The 19,743-nt window shown below is 42.3% G+C and overlaps 1 protein-coding gene across 1 annotated transcript in view; it reads right to left on the reverse strand.

The window, feature by feature from the left end:
* fam171a2a (family with sequence similarity 171 member A2a) overlaps nt 1-19,743 on the reverse strand; it is a 63,251-nt gene that overhangs the window by 27,683 nt on the left and 15,825 nt on the right. The window contains exons 2-3 of the mRNA XM_024432902.2: nt 13,641-13,868; nt 3,985-4,077 (exon numbers count right to left, since the gene is read on the reverse strand). Of these exons, the coding sequence (XP_024288670.1) occupies nt 3,985-4,077; nt 13,641-13,868 (321 nt within the window). The remainder of the gene's footprint in view (nt 1-3,984; nt 4,078-13,640; nt 13,869-19,743) is intronic.

The raw sequence follows: 19,743 nt of genomic DNA on the forward strand, positions 1-19,743 counted from the left end.
CACTTTAGTTTCCTGCCACCGGGTCGTCTCCATGGTGACTAGCCTCAGCACTGAGAGCTGCACTTTCAGATGGCCTCTCATCAGTTCCTATCCGTCAGCACAGGGATCTACTGTCTGTCTTCTCCCTGATACTAGAGCCCTCGTCGCGACACACTACCGTGCTTGGTCCTCCTGAGAGACTCGTCTCTACCGCTTAAAGATACAGCAGAGCAAACGTACTAAACTGCTCCTCGCTTAACTGACTGAGCGAGACTACCCTGGAGGCATTGAGAGAGAGAGTGGGAGAGTGTGTGTGTGTAAGTGTATGTGTGTCAGCAAAACGACCACATCCTCCATTCATGTCCCTCTATAAAAGTTGCCAGATGCTCCAACGTGTTATCCCGAGAGTTGTGTAACTGTATCTCATCCTGATTCAATTAAAGTATTATTCAAACCTGACTAACTAACTAAGAACACAGGGGTAATCTGGTCATTGGAACTGGTTAAGTATTTTTTTTTCAATTTGATTAGAATCCCCATTAGCTTTTGCGAAAGCAGCAGCTACTATTTCTGGGGTCCACACAAAACATGAAACATATTACAGAACATTAATAGACAAGAACAGCTCAAGGACAGAACTACATAAATAAAAAGAAATGGCACACACAGCCTACATATCAATACATACAGTACACACAAAATATCTAGGTAAAATGGGGGAGAGGCATTGTGAGGTGTTGCTTTATCTGTTTTTTGTAAACCAGGCTAGCTGTTGATTTGAGCAATATGAGATGGAAGGGAGTTTTTTTCTGAATTTGGGGACAGTGAAAAGACATGTCTGGTGGGTTAAGTTTGTACAACAGTTGTACATACAACTACCTCAGGTAGACCCAAATCAATTGAACAAGTAAAGGATGCCTCTCCTCGCCACATAAATCACCAACACACTACTAAAACCCCACAGGGGGGGGTGGAGTAATATGTAGTCAGTTATGGCATGAAAGGCCTTTTGGACAGAGGGAATAGCAAAGGAATAAAGAAAACTGTCTGGGGCATAAATAAAGTGGACAGACAGGGCTCTCATTAAGCCGTTGCTACCAAAAATCAATGTGCTGCAGTCACAATAAATGCCTCTCATCATGTCACGCAAGCGCACAAATACAGTCACGTCAGTCCCGGATTCTGGGATCGTTAAGGAGACCAGGGAAAACCGCTGCATCAGGGGCCCTGGGCTTGACAGTTCAGAGAGGAGGGGGAAGAGAGAGAGATTTAGGAGGTATGGAGATTCAGTTGATCGACAGTAAAGAGAATGTGTGTTGTGTGGGTCTGAGAGAGAAAGCAAGAGAGAAAGGAAGAGAGAGAGAGAGAAAGAGAGAGCATGATCTACAGAGAAAGTGGGAGCATGTCGCATGTACAGCTTTCTTAAGGGGCCTTGGTTGGAGCGGATTACATCATTCTGGCTCACTAATTGGACTGGACAGGTGACAGGACGTTGAGGGCTGTGGCACCACGTACAGCACCGTACTGGCAGCGTAAGCAGAGAAACTGACAGAGATGACGAGAATGAGGAAGAAGGATGGCGAGAAGACAGGGAGGTGTACACGGTGCCTATTGCTAACACCTCGTACTGTATATTTAAGAGGAGTACAGAGGGAAAGATGGAACATTTTCAAAAATGATTGGGTATTGTTCCTACCCAGCATTCCCCGGAACACACACACACACCCCCAACTGCATGTCATGATTGTTTTCCTAGCCACTGTGCATCCAACTCTGCATCGCTTGCTCTTTTGGATTTGAGGCTGGGTATCTGTAAAGTACTTTGTGACAACTGCTGTAAAAAGGGGTTTTAAATGAGATGTTCACACCCAGAGGGTATCACTAAACAGACAGTATCTATCACGTTTATCACATCCCATAATGTGGGCTATAACACAACAATAGTACGTACTGCTGCCGCTGCTGCTGTGAAAGCAATTATTAAAATCATATGGAACAACGACCAGTGAATCTATAGGTCTTTCTTGAATTGATTTAATAGAGATGAACTAAGCGTGGACTTTACACCCAGCCAATTCCTAAACAGGTATAAATTCTGGAAGACATTTACAGCCTGTTTGGTTTGCCTAGAAATGCCTTGAGGCAGATAGAGTGCTGTATATCTAGGTCGATTTCGTTTGGATGCTTCATTTTCTGTATTGATTTACCGGTCGGGAAATAAAACACAACACACACCATCTGCACACACACGCGTACACACAAAATTAAGAGCTGTGATTAGCTGATTAGACAATAAAAGCCTGTTTCTCTTTTGCTGTAGTGTAGCGGCCGAGTGATGTATTAGTGATGTAACTGACTTTGAATACAGAGAGGCCCGCGTTGTCAGAGGACAGCACGCTCCATTTGTTCTGCCAATTACTCTTCAGCTCCACTATAAGGGTTGTGTTGCGTTTTACCTGCTACACCGAGCATTGTTTTGAGAGCGGAGAAGAGCAGAGAGGGAGAGCATCTTTATTCTATACGATTATGCGTAAGTACAATAGCTTTGGTCCAGTTGTTTTTGGGTGACCTGACCGAATTCCCAAAAGTTATAATCTGTCAGTCTCATTGAAAGCAAGTCTAAGATGTGGTAGATTTCTGTGCCTCCTGTTCTTAAAATTTGTTTTTGTAAACCAGCTTCAAAAAGCTGGATTATTGAAATAATATATAGTATAGATGGTACAAAGATTCTCTATGTTAGTTTTGTCACATAAACTGAATGTTAGCAACCAGGAAATGGCAGAGTATTTTCTGCATAATGAACCTTTAAATTGTTGCTAGCGGTTGTTCTAAATGATCCTCTAATTTCACAAGTTGTTTGTTTACATTGTGAACCTAGCTAGTCAATGTAGCTAGTAGTAGTAGTAGCTTCTTGTGACATCATTATTTAAATTCACATGATAGAATGAACACGTATCAGCCATCAAAATATTTACATTTTACTTTTGTCATTTTTACCCCCCCTTTCTCCCAAATATCGTGATTACGATCTTGTCTAATCGCTCAACTCCCCAGTGAGCTCGGGTAGGCGAAGGTCGAGTCATGCGTCCCGCCCGAAACATGACCTGCCAAACCACACTTCTTAACACTCGCTCGCTTAACCCAGAAGCCAGTTGCACCAATGTGTCGGAGGAAACACCGTTCAAATGACAACCAAAGTCATTCTGCGGTCGCTAGAGTGCAGTGAGCCAAGTAAAGCCCCCCCTCCCGAACCCGGATGACGCTAGGCCAAATGTGCGCCGCCATATGAGACTCCAAGTCACGGCCGGTTGTGACACAGTTTGGGATCGAACCCCAGGCTGTAGTGACACCGCAACACTGCGATGCAGTGCCTTAGACCACTGTGCGACTCGGGAGGCCAGCCATAGAGAATTTAACCATGGCGATTCTTGAACTTGGAAGCTGCCATTGGGCGTGACGCAACGTGAGCGCAACACAGGCAGTGAAGCAGTTCTCATTGATTTCAAAGGAAGCATTTCCTCAATGGTTGATGGCTGACGGCAATGTCTGTCTGTGCTAGGGTGTACTGAACCCAATGCTATGCTTTATGTGTTATTTCAACCCTAACAGTCCACTGTGAAAATATATTTGGGCCCTCAACCATGTGAAAATGTTTAGTATTTATATTTACAAATGTGTGATTACTGATCTAAGGCCATATGGAGACGTGTTAAAAAGCCACAAGCCAGCAATTTTGTAATGGAGATTTGCCTTTGGAAGAAGAGGAGAGATACGTGAAAGTACAATGTGGAGACAGGTATGTATTTTTCATATTTTTGTATATGCCATTTAGAAGACGCTTCTATTCAAAGTGACTGACAGTCATGCGTGCATACATACATTTCACAAATGGGTGGGCCCCGAGAAACAAACCTACAATCCCGGTGCTGCAAGTGTCACGCTCTACCAACTGAGCCATACAGAACCACATACAGGACCAGGCACGTATAGTATGTAGAGACTCACCTGGGGATCCTAGCAGCACCTGGACTACATCATCATACAAGATCAGGGTGGCAGGCCGCTGGGGGAGCAGGTAGAGGCTGACTGTAGCATACACTGAGAGAGAGAGAGAGAGTTAGGCATGACAGATCTGTCATCAATCAGACAGACACCTGTCTCTGTTGACTGCTGCTGTTTTGTCCCCCCCACTCCCAGTCATAACAAAACAATGTTTATCAAACACAGAGAGACAGTCATGACCTATTTTTCTCCCTTCAAAGTGTTTCCAGCCTTGCAGCAAGACAAAAATACAGCCAGCGTGGGGTTATATAAAGAAACCAGGCCACCTCATTCATCAGCGGTCCACAGAGGATACTATATACGTGTGGTGAGGAAATCCTAGTGCATCCCACCTGAGAGTTCCCTCCCTGACAGGCAGTCTGAGAGGTGTGTGTGTGTCTGCAACCCGAGTCCACTAGGGGAGGAGACACTGAAAATGAGCAATAACAGTTGTGACGAGGCATTGAAATCCACCCAGAGGGAAAGCGCTCAGGATAGATTCAAAACACTCCTGACATTGACAAGCATCTCGATCCTTTCGCGTTTGTGCTCAGGGGGCGTGGAAGGATGTGTGCTGTCTTTACACTCGTGACAGGTGTATGCTTTGCTGGTCAAGAGAGTTACATGTATTGGATTATAAATCTCGAAAGGGTGTAGACTAAACAACCAGCACTATTTGGTGAAACCTAGGACCTGTCTATGTTTGTTGTCAGGTATAAGTGGGGTATTACAGAGAGCATGGCTCCTGCCATTCAAATGTTTTCACTCAGGCCCCCCTTCCAGCATTGGGAACATCCCACACCGGGTATATATATATATATATTTCTATGGGTACAAGCACTATTCATGACACAAACTGTTCACATCCCTCTTGTTGGTGGAGAAAACATTTTTGCAGGTTTAAAGCTTATTTCCTGCCATTCTAAACATTTTTCCATGGGATGGAGGCTTTTTTTGTTGTTGCCATTTTAACACTAGAAAAGCAGTCATTTGGACTGCTCATGAAAGAAAAATAAATATTACTCTTCCACTTGTTAATAAGTCATGTCCCCCTCTGTCCTTGCCTTTTCCTAACAAATCTACATAACACACTGTCGTTGTTAGAATCTTAATACCACAAACAGAACTGAAGTTATGATCAGTTAAGAAGGCATGTCATTTTATTCATGGTTTTCCACTACTGCCTCTCCGTCTCCCGACAGTAGTGCTTGCTCCGCTCCTTCTCACGGCACTTGAAAGTATCACTTGAAAGTATCACGTATTACAACAGATGAAATAAATACAGTAGTATAATGGGGGAGAATAGGTGAGTTGATTAGAGAGAGGAAGGGAATGATGCATAATCATGTAATCACCAATTGTGAATGAAGAACAGAAGCCCAAACAGTCTATTCTGGCCTTCTTGGAAAACACAGTGAATGTGTGTGTACATTTTCAAAAATCTGAATGAAAACAACTTAAATGGTGGGGAAGAAATTAACCATGTCACCTCCGAGGCTGTAGCCCGGTCAGCCCGAAGCTGAAACCGTGAGACAGGAGTGAGGAAGGGACAGCACCGTTTGGATAGAACAAGCCGGTGACAATGCTACGGGACGATTATCAGCCCAAAATGTATTGGATACCCTTCTTTGGAGATAGCATGTCACAGGACCGCTACAGAGAGAGATCATGCGCTACCTCCATTTCGATGACTAAGAAACTAGAACGCGACATCTGGTAACAGATTGATTGAACACTTGAATGTTGGAGTTTTTAGTTGTTTTTGTTTTTACATATAGCCTACAGTAACAAACTCATGAAAATCCTATTTTTATTTTAAATCAAATGTAAAAAAAAAATAAAAATCTAATCTTACCCAAGACCTTCATAAACACAACAAAATTATTATTTTTGCGATAGCATATATGAAATGTATTAATTACACTGTTAGAAGGTTGCAGTCAGAATTACTGCTCATTAGCTTAAAGGCCTAGCGGTTCTAGTGTTAAAGCTAATTTCCTGCAATTCGATACACTTTCTCATGGGGTGCAGAGAAAACATTTGCAGTTTTATGGCTCATTTTCTACAATTCTACACGTTTCCCCATATCTTATGTGTTCATGTGATAAAAAAAAACCTTGCTAAAAAAACTTTAGCTGATCTGGACATTTCTAAGTTACAAATAGCTCTCTGTAATAACTGACTTGACAAGAGGAAAACTGCTGATGCACTACCCAATTTCAAAATTGCACCTTGCGCATTATACTATCACAACTTTCAGGAGTAAGTTGAAAGCAGGACTGAGTTTTTGGGGGCCATTCCCGCCCCACAGTTTGGGAACCACTGAAGTAGAGTAAGGTTATTGAATGGCATTTTTTACTTGGCTTAGCATCAGCAGAAATTACAACTCAACTGTGTGGTAGTTGGGCATTGTTTTCACCAGAACATTTTATCCCCCATCTGTCTCTAGGGATCTGACTATACCCACTGACCAGTGTAGCCTTGGGCTGTCTGGACTCTCTGAAGTTGTAGCAAGTGCTGGCTACTCTCTAGGACACATTAGCATGGTGGCTGGAGTAAGCTGCAGTGCCCAGTGCCTATCTAGCCTGGTTTAACCGGACTGAACCATGAATGAATTAACCAGTGTTCAGTGTTCAGTCTGGGTTAACCAGGTTAATGCCCATTGGGGAAGCAGGTAGCCTAGTGGTTAGAGCGTTGGACTTGTAACCCTGAAGGTTGCAAAATCGAATCCCCAAGCTGACAAGGTAAAACATCTGTCGTTCTGCCCCTCAACAAGGCAGTTAACCCACTGTTCCTAGGCCGTCATTGAAAATAAGAATTTGTTCTGAACTGACTTGCCTAGTTAAATAAAGGTCAAATGTATTTTTAAAATCTGTTATTGAGAAGAATCAGGGTGTTGCTGATACTGATGTACCCCCTGAGCTATAAGCCTGTGTGCATAAGGCAGCAGAGACATCAAGACATTTATCAAGCTTTTTGTGAATTTTTTCATTGCACAGATCCTTACAGTAAAAGTGCACACTCATCTGCATACGTCAATTGGTATACAGTTGTCATTTGCTTGATACAATCTGCAAGAGCTAAAAAGACAATAATTAAAATTATTGTTATATATTTTATTATACTGGATGCACAATATATCTACAGCTTGGTAAGATATAGACTGTGTATTGCATGTTAAATGCTGATCACTCCATAAAGGGAAAGCTTTGTGCGCAGATGTCTGTATTGAAGTCACTGTGGTTGACAAGGAGAGTCGATGCAGCATGCAGTGTTTACACCGTTCCCTGCAGCTTGAATTATTAGGCTGTATGAGTATGCTCTGTGTGTGGGTGGATGCTTTCCAAGAGCTAAGAGCTACAGTTAGCGTGAGCCTGGCAGGTTACGCCAGCCCAGGTTCATAGACGCTGCTTTAACTGAGAGAACTGGGACATTCGTCCCTTTCTCTCATGCACACACACACAGACAAGCACGCAAGCACACAGATCGCAAACGCACACACACACAGGCAGATCCCACAGTGCTTAATATTCTCCACCATGGGAAGCAGAGAAAAGGGAAGGTGACTGCTTGTCAGACCAGAGCATATACAGCACTGGGCCTGAGGCACAGATGGAGGGAGAGACAAGAGCCAGAGCTAGAGCCAGAAAAGACTGTGCAACAGAGGGAGACATTTTCTGTGTGAATTTGACACAGGGGAGAAGGGAAGGGGGATGGGGAAGAAAGACAGATGGAGATGGGAAAAGTGAGAGAGAATCCACATTAGGGGAAAGAGAGTCAACATAACAAGAAAGCAACGCTAAAATGCCTCCAAGACACCAGTTTTATCATCCATCCTTCCAGGTTGTGTTCAGTTCGGGTTCGGTCCTCTGATTTCAGCTGAGTCAATCAAGAGCTGTGAGCAAGAGACACCTCGCCTCGCTGCACAAGGAAAAATTTGAGCGATGGCAGTGAGTCATCCATCCCTGGGACTTGCATGACAACCACAGATTATAGAAGGGCTGGAGGGGATAGCCTAGTCGGCTGTAGGACACTGCAGTTTAAAAAAAAAAAATGGTCTCTCTTAGACCAACGATAATAAAATACGAGAGAAGAATAGAGGGGCGAACAAAGTCAGTGATAAACAGAACACTACTGACGGAGACTGTTGAAGAGACATCTCTCTAAGGGGGAAGGCATTTTGGGTTTGAAAGCATAAGGGACAAAGGATGCATGGCTGACCCTCTCTCAGATTGTTGAGTCATGGTTATAGTACGTTAACAGTTACCCATAGTTATTCTTTAATATATGGTAGTTATTGTGATAGGGACACAATGGTGTATATCGCCAGCCTCGTCCCAGATCTGTTTGTGCGGTCTTGCCAAATCCTACCCTATGATAAACGACCGTATGAGTTGACTATATAAACAGATCTGGGACCAGGCTAGCATCCCCCTTCAGATTTCTGCAATGTCATAATGGCTTAAGTGTCTATAAAGTTTGTGAAGTGCAAACAGACTGAGCGGATTCTCATTATCACAATCATCAAAGACATGATTCTGTTCTGTTGTCAGCACTCTGCAGCCCTCTCGAATTTACATATAATGCCTTGTTAAAATGTCTCAGGAATTTATATGGATATACTGTAATTAAATAGAATAGGATTATAGTATAGACCTATAGAGAATACATATATTATGAAATATATTCCAAGTGAAGTTAATTTAATCAATCCAGTTCACTTCAGAATGATTCCAGAATCCATGGAAACTTAATTGGGTTAATAGGCAGGGCCCAGGGGGATAACTTGAGGACAATGAAGTTTGGAATTATGGGTATACAGAAATAGACAATGTTAAGGTCTGCTGACAGTGTGTGTGCTCTGTGGAGAGAACTTGTTGACAGACAACAATGGCTAGGGACAAATGCAGGCATGAAATGATAGAGCAATTAAAAGGGTTTGTGAAAATGAGAAACACAAAAAGAAATACAAAAAGAGAAAACTAAAAAGTCAAGAGGTTTACCACTTGGATGAACATTGTTTCTCATTAAATCATTATGACCATATGCCATTGAATGCAGGCTAAAGTATCAGAGAGCGCAGGTAAAAAAGAAGGTATGCTGCAGTTGGTATAATGGAGGAAAGAGCTACAGTAATGCTCCATCCCATCTGAAGCAGGCAAACTAAAGAGCCAAGTAGACTATCTATGGTGGTGAAATGGACAGAGCTCTCCAAGGTGCTGATTAATTTAAAGCATTTTAGATGTCACTGCAGAACACCCCACATACTCGAGTATACAGTGCCTTGCAAAAGTATTCATCCCCCTTGGAGTTTTTCCTATTTTGTTGCATTACAACCTGTAATTTACATGGATTTTTATTTGGATTTCATGTCATGTACATACACAAATAGTCCAAATTGGTGAAGTGACAAAAAAAAAAAACTTGTTTCAAAAAATTCTAAAAAATAAAAAACAGAAAAGTGGTGCGTGCATACGTATTCACCCCCTTTGCTATGAAGCCCCTAAATAAGATTGGGTGCAACCAATTACCTTCAGAATATATAATTAGTTAGATAAAGTCCACCTGTGTGCAATCTAAGTGTCACATGATCTCAGTATATATACACCTGTTCTGAAAGGCCCCAGAGTCTGCAACACCACTAAGCGGCACCATGAATACCAAGGAGCTCTCCAAACAGGTCAGGGAAAAAGTTGTGGAGAAGTATAGATCAGGGTTGGGTTATAAAAAAAATATCCCAAACTTTGAACATCCCACAGAGCACCATTAAATCCGCTATAATTATTTTTGAAAGAATATGGCACCACAACAAACCTGCCAAGAGAGGGCCGCCCACCAAAACTCACGGTCCAGGCAAGGAGGGCATTCATCAGAGAGGCAACAAAGAGACCAAAGATAACCCTGAAGGAGCTGCAAAGCTCCACAGCGGAGATTGGAGCATCACCACTTTAAGCCGTACACTCCACAGAGCTGGGATTTACGGAAGAGTAGCCAGATAAAAGCCATTGCTTTAAGAAAAAAAATTAGCAAACACATTTGGTGTTCACAAAAAGGCATGTGGGAGACTCCCCAAACATATAGAAGAAGGAACTCTGGTCAGATGAGACTAAAATTTGAGCTTTTTGGCCATCAAGGAAAACGCTATGTCTGGCGCAAACCCAACACCTTTCATCACCCCGAGAGACCATCCCCACAGTGAAGCATCATGCTGTGGGGATGTTTTTCAACTGCAGGGACCGGGAAACAAGTCAGAATTGAAGGAATGACGGATGGCGCTAAATACAGGGAAATTGAGGAAAACCTGCTCCAGAGTGCTCAGGACCTCAGACTGGAGTGGAGGTTCAACTTCCAACAGGACAACGACCCTAAGCACAAAGATAAGGCTTCGGGTGTTCCAGAGATTTGAGACTGGGACAGGTTTGCCTTCCAGCAGTACAATGACACTAAGCATACTGCTAAAGCAACACTCAAGTGGTTTAAGGGGAAACATTTAAATGTCTTGGAATGGCCTAGTTTGTAAATGAAAAATGTATTTCTACCTTAGTTTTCAAAATCTCCCACAATGACTCTCCCCATGTCAAGTCCATTTAACCTGTCTAGGACACAGGTTCCGCTAGCGGAACCCCCCCCCAACATTACGCTGAAATGGCAGCTTGGGAAATTCAAAAATATTTTTTGGGAAATATTTAACTTTCACACATTAACAAGTCCAATACAGCAAATGAAAGAAACATCTTGTTAATCTGCCCATCGTGTCCGATTTAAAAAAATGTTTTACAGCGAAAACACAACATATATTTATGTTAGATCACCACCAAATCCAAAAAAAACACACAGCCATTTTTCCCAGCCAAAGATAGTCACAAAAGCAGAATTAGAGATAAAATGAATCACTAACCTTTGATAATCTTCATCAGATGACACTCATATGACATCACGTTACACAATACATTTATGTTTTGTTCGATAAAATGCATATTTACATCCACAAATCTCAGTTTACATTGACGCCATGTTCAGAAATGCCTCCAAAATATCTTGAGTACAGAGAGCTACGCCAGATAACAGTAATACTCATCATAAACTTTGACGAAAGATACATGTTTTACAAATAATTAAAGATACACTGGTTCTTAACTCCTGACAGTACGTTATTTCTCAAAGCCATGACGTTTAGTCTCCTTGTAAGGCTGTTTGGAAGACTCTGGCTGTAGTGTCTATTTTTCAATTTTGAATGTTAACTACAACCTGGGCACCCTCTTTTTAGCCTTGTCTACAATGCTTGCTGCCACCAAACGCACCTTGGTTCAGGTATGTTACTGTACATTCCACCTACTCTTTTGCTACTTTAATCCCTCTAGTCTTTTCTAGACCAAAGCTCCCTACTTTTTTGCATGTTGTACAGCCCAGCTTTGAATTTTTCATGAAACACCAGGAGTTATACATTTGCTTGTTCTTGAACTAAGCTTCCGTCCAAACTGCACCTGCTCCAAGCACTTCGTCGGTGGATTCACTGTCCCCCAAACCCTCCCCAGCTCCCAGTCCCCCTCTCCCGCTGAGTCTGACTCACCAGTAGGCCTACTAGCTAGCGGAAATGCCTATGGTGGTGCTGAACTGGCGGGATTAGCAGCACTGCTAGCTAAGGCATTGCGATCAGGAACAATTTGCCCCTCATTCTTCTCCTCCGGCACTTACCGTTCTCTGGCTTGTTTCGGGTTCGATTCACGATCTTTCTCTATATTTTTGGGCTTGAAAATGTCATAAAACGCAATTGTCTTTCTTTATCCATTTTTAATTTGGCTTTCCCACGTTTCAAATTCAGTAGGAAGATGACTAACCTAGGCTAAGTGACAAGATTACATAGGGACCTCTTCATTAGCTGATCACTACTACCAAGACCTGTGTCAAGAACAGCTACTTACCTCACCGACCTTCCCCATAACCTCTATGTTGAAATGAGAGAGCAGGTCTGTAATCAGTGAAGGATCGCTGCGCTTTGACAAGATGTTTTTTCTGAATGGGCGGTAGAAATATTGAGGAGGCAACTTGACTTAACTCTGATCACTTTTATTAGAATGTTTATAGTGCGAACTGTGACACAATTAATAAATCATGCCGTGAGAGGCACCGGATCTGTGCAAATAAGTGCCGGAACAAACTAAGTCAAATCTGTCCTGGCAGGATCCGGGTCAAATTAAGCACTGATTATAAGTTAAGTATAACTATAACAAATCTAATGTGTAAAATAAATTATATCCAGCTCAGGGGTCCAGCTATACATTTGGTTTTCCTCATTTGTTAGCTAAGTGGCTTGAGGTCAAGATCAAGCTTCTTGGTTACAGCAGAGACATTCAAACCCCTCCTGGATCAAGAGCCCTGTTGCCTAAATTGTTTTGTGCGTCCCAAAAAATATATCATAAAAAAATTAATGTAAATAGCGGCCCTTGTGTGCACTTCTGGTAATACCGTATACCCCTGTATGGTACAGAAACCTATGACGGTATGAAAACCTGGATACCGCCCAACCCTACCGCACGTCCTCTTTTTGATTGCCCGGTCATCCCATCTTCAGTTAGCTGTTTGTTCCAAAACATCAAATTCTAAAACTGGCTAGTTTTTCTTCCTCTCATTTGTCCTTATAATGGCTGTTAGATGTAAAATCAGGATTACTTTTACTTTGCGGCTTTGTGTAAAATTTGACGACTTGAATATGAAATTGATTTTTTTTAAATGATTAAAACCGTTATGACGGTTATTTTCTTTTTATGACCGGTCTTTATCCATAATTGTCAATTACACGGTTATTTAAAAACAATTGTCACCGCGCTATCCATGGCATGAAGGCATCCATGCAATTCTACCCTCAAGAACCAGTGCATGTCAGAGAGGAGATGCTCTAAAAACACGACAGCCATTGCCTGCATCCCAAATGGCACCCTATTCCCTATGTAGTGTACTACTTTTGACCAGGGCCCATGATGCAACCATGGGGTTGCTTAACTCTTAAGGGTGGATGGTGGAAGACAACATACAGTTCATACAGGCCCGGGCCCCTGTCACTTTTTGGCTCTAATGCTAAAAGTAAACCAGCACTAACAGCTAAGTGGCTTCCAGCCGCTAGTGCCGACAGGACAGCTCTTTCCCTTACCGCTGAATTTGCAGCTCCGAGGGTGGGATATAACTACAGCAACAACTGGGTGAGATGGGGTGGGCGGGTGGACACAGAGATACTGCAGACTGTGTTACATGGATAACACCCTGGCAGTGGACCCAGAGAGGAGAAGGCAATGGAGGGGAAATGGGGTGGGGATTTGAGGTTAAACAACAACTGGGTAGGACTGTCCCCACCCCACAGAGGATAGATTGGCAGAGACGGCTTGTTGGATTCCATCAAACGTCCCAAAGGATTCTGGTAATTCTTCAATTACTTGCATAGTTTAACCATCAGTATTTAAAACATAGCTTTGTGAGGAGTTCTCACAACAAAGTTCTCATAACGTGATCGCACAAAGTAGCATGAATAAGACTTTGATGGAATGGTGGTAAACCACAACAACACAACATTCTTTTCGTTCCTGAGGTGAAAGAGTGATATGTTAGGGATGAAACGCAATACTTACAGGGGATGCGGCTGGCATGCCAGGGGGCGGAGTTAGTGACAAAGCCCTGTTTTGTTGCCGTGACAATGACCCAGGTGCCAGGGCGGTACAGGAAGGTGACCATGACGACACCATCTTTGGCAGCCTTGCTGGATGCCAAGTTAGACTGGTTCCCATAAACCTCCACTGCAGCCTCTGCCAGAGGTGAAAGGTCACTGTTGTCAAACACCTGGACTCTGATGAGCACCTCTGTGGAGAGACAGGAAATAGAATGATTCAATTATTCAAACTAAATCAGAAATCACCAGGATAATTTGCAGTGAACGCACAAAAGTATTGTTTGGTGTTGATTAAAAGTTGGAGGCTACACTTGTAGGCCATCGTACAATCTGAGAACATGCAGATTGTTCTGCTTTTTCCACATATAGCTGGGTTGTAGTTCCCTTGCAGCTAACGATAGGAAAAGTGTTGCTCTTATTTAAAAAATGAAAGTGTCATCTTACCCTACATAAAGTAGGTGACTGGGCAAGCTTGTCTCTGTTCAGGTGTTCTAGTTCTCAGCTGACAAGGCATGATGACTCATCGTTGTTTACCATGAGATCAAAAAGCATTTCATGGATTTTAGCGGTACAGTGCCCGACCCTATGAGGATATGCTGGGACTTCTGCCATCAGATTCGATTGATCCTCCAAACCCCAGCCAAACTGTCTGGAGGGGCAGAACTGCTGGCTGATTCCACTGCTATGACCATGTGCTTTCTAGTACCCATGGTGATGACCTGGATCATACAGGCATACTCCTCATAAGCTGTTCAGTACAATTCTAGTTATTCAGTTCAAGAATATATTCCATGGAAAACATCCTCTCTCGTGATCATGAGATCACACACACACACACACACACACACACACACACACACACACACACACACACAGTCCAAGGTCTTTTGACAGGAAGTTAACAGTTGCTTTTATTGGTTGTGATACTCTCTCTCAACATACCGTGATACAGACTCTGTAGGGGATAACACTATGCAGAATTGTGTGTGTGTGTGTGTCTGTCTGTGTTGTTTTTGTCGCACTGCTTTGCTTTATCTTGGCCAGGCCGCAGTTGTAAATGAGAACTTGTTCTCAACAACCTATCTGGTTTAATAAATAAAACAATTTAAAAAGTGTGTACGGCTAGCCAATTCACAGGACCATTGATTGGCCCAGTTCACATTTTCCAGAGTGTCCTTCAGAAAACTCTTTCGTTTCTAAATGGGTCAATGGCTCAATTGATGCAGGCTGCTATGAGGTGTCCCCAGATAAGAATGTTGGGAAAATGGGTCGCTTGCCAGCTCCATCTAGTACGGAGGACAAGGCCCAGTGATTCCATGGTGCCATACCGAGAAGATGATATCATCTCCATAATTAACATACAACATGAATCAACAAACACAACAACCCACATGAAGCTATGAGGGAAATCACATTGTATGAATCTGTACTCAATAGGGGTACTCAATTCCTCTATGTGTCCAGATTACAAAAACACTTTGTCTGAGACTTCAGTAGGTTGTTGGTGGTCCACCATATACTGTAGTGCTAGGCAGAATATTATTGTGCCAATGCAGCAAGCTGAGGTTGTTGAGAGTGCCTCCTTGATTTTTGAGGATACAGAGCCAAAGAGCCAAAAGGCTGAAATCCTGGCAGGAAATACAAGGAGATGCAAATTAAATGTCATATTAAACCTGACACTGAACTGGCTTACAGTACCCCCCCTCTCGCTATCTTTCCAACCACACTCTCTGGTACATATCTCTTTGGTTATTTTTACATTGATGAAAGGTGAAGGAGATTCTCGAGAGGTATCAAACAAAATCATGAGAATGGACTTATTACTGTAATGTAAACTTGCAAACTTGCCACGTCTTGACCACTACGTCCTGAAGTTGTGTACGACACTCGCTCCTCTCCAAGCAGGGCAATATAAACAGAAGTATCTCGTTGAGCCCAACACTAGTGCTGTGTAAATTGCAATAGCACAGCAATGTTTTTGAAACAACTGAAATTAATAGACATATATTATATTTGCAAATATTAGACTCTTGAATATTGCAACAATTCACAACCATATGCAAACAATTAAAGGGTTTATTTCTTGTTCGTACACGCTAGCAAATGTAACTACACACAATACCAGAATGTAAAGTAGCTAGTTAGGTAATTTTACAGCTATCAAATTAGGACTCTACAATCTCACCATGTTCAACCTGCAGATCAATGTGCCTCTCAAAGTGGAGTCCAATATTCGCCACGGTAGATAAACTTTTGAGGAGATCGGAAACGTTGAAAATGATACGCCAACGGTCACGCGTTGCATTCTGGATGATTCTGGGACAAGGAGCGCTCTCCTTCAAGGTATGAATGGGAGTCTATTGAGCGCTAGCTCAAAAACTCAACATGTGCATGAATTTCGTCAACCTCTTTTCTGAGATGTGAGATAATTAACTTGCTATCTGTAATATCGTATAGCTTTGGAATAATTCAATTTCGTACTTTCGAGATTAGTTTAGCAACCGCGTGACACAGCATGAACGCGATTGGTCGACCACTCGGGCGTTATACGATCCTTCATTCATTGGATTCCTATCTCATTTCTATAATATCTCTGGCAACGGCACCATGCAATGCACCCTGGACTAAAGAGGCAGAAGAGTAGGAAAAATGTGCTGGACCCTCCATTAAATTACACATTTCTCGAGATAGGAATATCGCAAAAATATGATCAATGGCTTATTCGAGAGAAGACATCCTCCCGAGTTATGATATCAGCCAGTATTGAAGTCTGACATGTATGAAAGACGTTTTCGCAATCTAAAAATCATATTCCTAATAACTTCCAGTGTAGTGAGAGCGACTTAATCAGTGCTATGTCATACTGGCGTGAAGTTTGCCTGCTTGAATGCCAATATTTCAGATACACATGAAAACATGAAATGACCCAGAGAATCAATAGAACATAACACAGAGATGCACAAACACAATATAACATTCAAAATGGGTGAGCCTTTCATGTAATACGCTGAAGTGGTAATGTAGGCCTAAGCGCTATCTAGCTATGGTTCAGCTAATGTCCCCTAACGTCAGCATTCAGCTAACTAGCTGATGTAGCAAAGGAGAATGCAGAAATCATTTAGTTTAGTTTGCTACCAAGCAAGCTCTGTAGCTATTATACTATGAACGACACTGTATGATAGTTACTGTACCTTTTATATTCGTATGAGGGGTCAACATTCATGTTTGATATGCAAACGTTACTAGCTAACCAGCTATGCAAACTCATTTAATTCATGTACGAACAAGAAATAAACCCTTTAATTGTTTGCGAATTGTTGCAATATTCAAGAGTGTAATATGGGTTGGTTGTATTATTTATGAGTGTAAAAGCGTTGTTTTAGATGAAAAGTTGCTTGCGGGGATCAGTGTGCTTAGCTTCCACCGAAACATCCACTGTCCAATTGCCCCATACTGGGCTCGAACAGTCAGAGCATCAGGAACTCAAATCCTTCTGCGGACATATTCAATCAATCCCTATAGATGTTTCTGTTATAATCACATGCCGTATATATCCCCCCCCAAGCAGACACATCGATCCTCTGCTTTGCAACACACGTTACCGCACTCCTTGACAACGTACCAACAGTTTGATACACCTCAAAGTTACTGATTGGATGGCTCCATCCGCAACATTTCAAGCTAGCTCTGAAGTGAGCTTATGGCACATTCTTAACTTCATATGGCTGCAGGGGCAGTATTGAGTAGCTTGGATGAAAAGGTGCCTATTGTAAACGGCCAGCTCCTCAGTCTCAGTTGCTAATATATGCATATTATTATTAGTATTGGATAGAAAACTCTAAAGTTTCCAAAACTGTCAAAATATCGTCTGAGTATAACAACTGATATTGCAGGCGAAACCCTGAGGAAAATCTAAACAGGAAGTGGCTTCTATTTTGAAAACTCCATGTTCCATAGCCTCCCTTTGCTGGATTTAAAGGGATATGAACTACATTCCTTTTCCTATCGCTTCCTCAAGGTGTCAACAATCTTCAGACATAGTTTCAAGCTTTTATTTTGAAAAATGAGCCAGAACGATAACATCGCGTCAAGTGGTCACATGAGTTTTGCTTGCAGCCAAAACCTGCAGCCATAACAGGTTTTAACTCCGTTACACTTGTTTATCGCTAGTGGCTACTCTGATGTTTAAGGCAAATTGGAGATGCAGAGCAAGAATGTTGCCAGCTGCAACAAAAGGTAAGGCAAAGATGTGATGTAAATTGAAAAGTGTATGTACATATGTCAATTAAAATCTTGTTGCAGTGCCGCTCTTCAACTTTCGTCAATGAGAATAGGCTCCCCCACCCTCGCTCACTCCTCTTTCTCTCTCCCTCCCTCTGGTACCCCTTTTTCCCCACCTCCCTCTCTCCCTCCTTCCCTTCCTCCCTCTGCAGATGGGTATTCAGAAAAGGCTGAGGGAAGCTGAGCAGCAGGGTGGCCTTGGAATAGGAAGGTAAGTATTCCTGCAATCCAACAACGTCCCATTTCCATGTTTGCTCACAGCCAGCTCTTCCTGTATGTGCAGTAGGCTCATTTCCATTCCATTGTTTAACACACACATTACCCACCACGATCTGATCTGAGCCATCTCATTCTGGCTACGGGCCAAATCTCATCTAGTCACTTCACACCTCGCTCACACTACACAACTCAATATATATTGGTGATTTTGCTGATTGAGGTACTGTAGGCTATTTGAATAGAAATCATCTGTTATTCAACATTCACACACTTTCTTTCTTTAGCCTCCCCAGACATGATGCACAAACCTATTCAAGCATACGTGAGGGTTACTAACAATGAGGTTTAGGGGGTGAACGAGGACAGTGCCGGTCGGTGACGTTTAAGATGAGGGAGAAGTTTTTTTATTTTATTATGAGCATGGCCTTATTTCTATTACAGAATATGACTGTCATTCATATTCCATTCACCCAGCTCAATGTAACGTCAATAGGTTTAGGCTAGAAATTTTCCCTATACCCATCATGAGGTTGCAACAATCTAACTTAGCCTATGAATGAAAGTTTATAACGTAGGTACACAGGTCAAGGGAATTCATTTGAGTAATCAAGGTGACAGACAGTGACACATTCAATACCGCCTTGCACACTCTTGCCTGCATCAAGTTGATCTAGGGTGTAATCATTAGTCCAACAATTGCAAAATTGTTTATATTGTAATCCCAGTTTGGTTCCGTTTGCTTCAATTTAAGAAATGTTTTTCAACAGAATCGGCGGAATGAATACACACTTGATAACACGTAAACACAGTTTACTTTCATAGCAGCCACATACAAACAGCATGATAATTTCTGCTCGTTATATAACTCCTACTCGAATCTACGCACTCCCTTACCTTTTCCCTTCGCTTGTGGACTTCAGTGCACAACACATGATCAGGCAAGAAAAAAAAAATCCAAGCCAAACCATATAACTGTTACACACAGCCTACATCGTTGTCACCATATTGGCTAAAGTCATAGTCAACATAACTACTATAACTAACATGTTTGTAAACCCACTAGAATCATGCAGTACAGTGTACAGTCAGCTAGCAGTTTAGTAATTACACCGGTGGGCCCCGGGTTGCAATAGATTAATAAAACCAAAAGCTTACCTTAACTTGGAAGAGTTCCAGTGTTGGATAGCCATAACCAGCTATCTAACATCGCATCCCTCGCCGTTAGAGCCTGGTGTTTGAGTAGGCTGAACAAGCTAGCTGCCTTCACTAGCTACAGTGAGGGAAAAAAGTATTTGATCCCCTGCTGATTTTGTACTTTTGCCCACTGACAAAGAAATTAGCAGTCTATAATTTTAATGCTAGGTTTATTTGAACAGTGAGAGACAGAATAACAACAAAAAAATGCATGTCAAAAATGTTATATATTGATTTGCATTTTAATGAGGGAAATATGTATTTGACCCCTCTGCAAAACATGACTTTGGCAACTCAAACCTTCAGCTCCCTCCATCGTCCCTTTGATGCGGTGAAGTTGTCCTGTCCCCTTAGCAGAAAAACACCCCCAA

The sequence above is a fragment of the Oncorhynchus tshawytscha genome, linkage group LG09 (genome assembly GCF_018296145.1).
Source record: "Oncorhynchus tshawytscha isolate Ot180627B linkage group LG09, Otsh_v2.0, whole genome shotgun sequence".
In the NCBI taxonomy this organism is placed as follows: domain Eukaryota; kingdom Metazoa; phylum Chordata; class Actinopteri; order Salmoniformes; family Salmonidae; genus Oncorhynchus; species Oncorhynchus tshawytscha.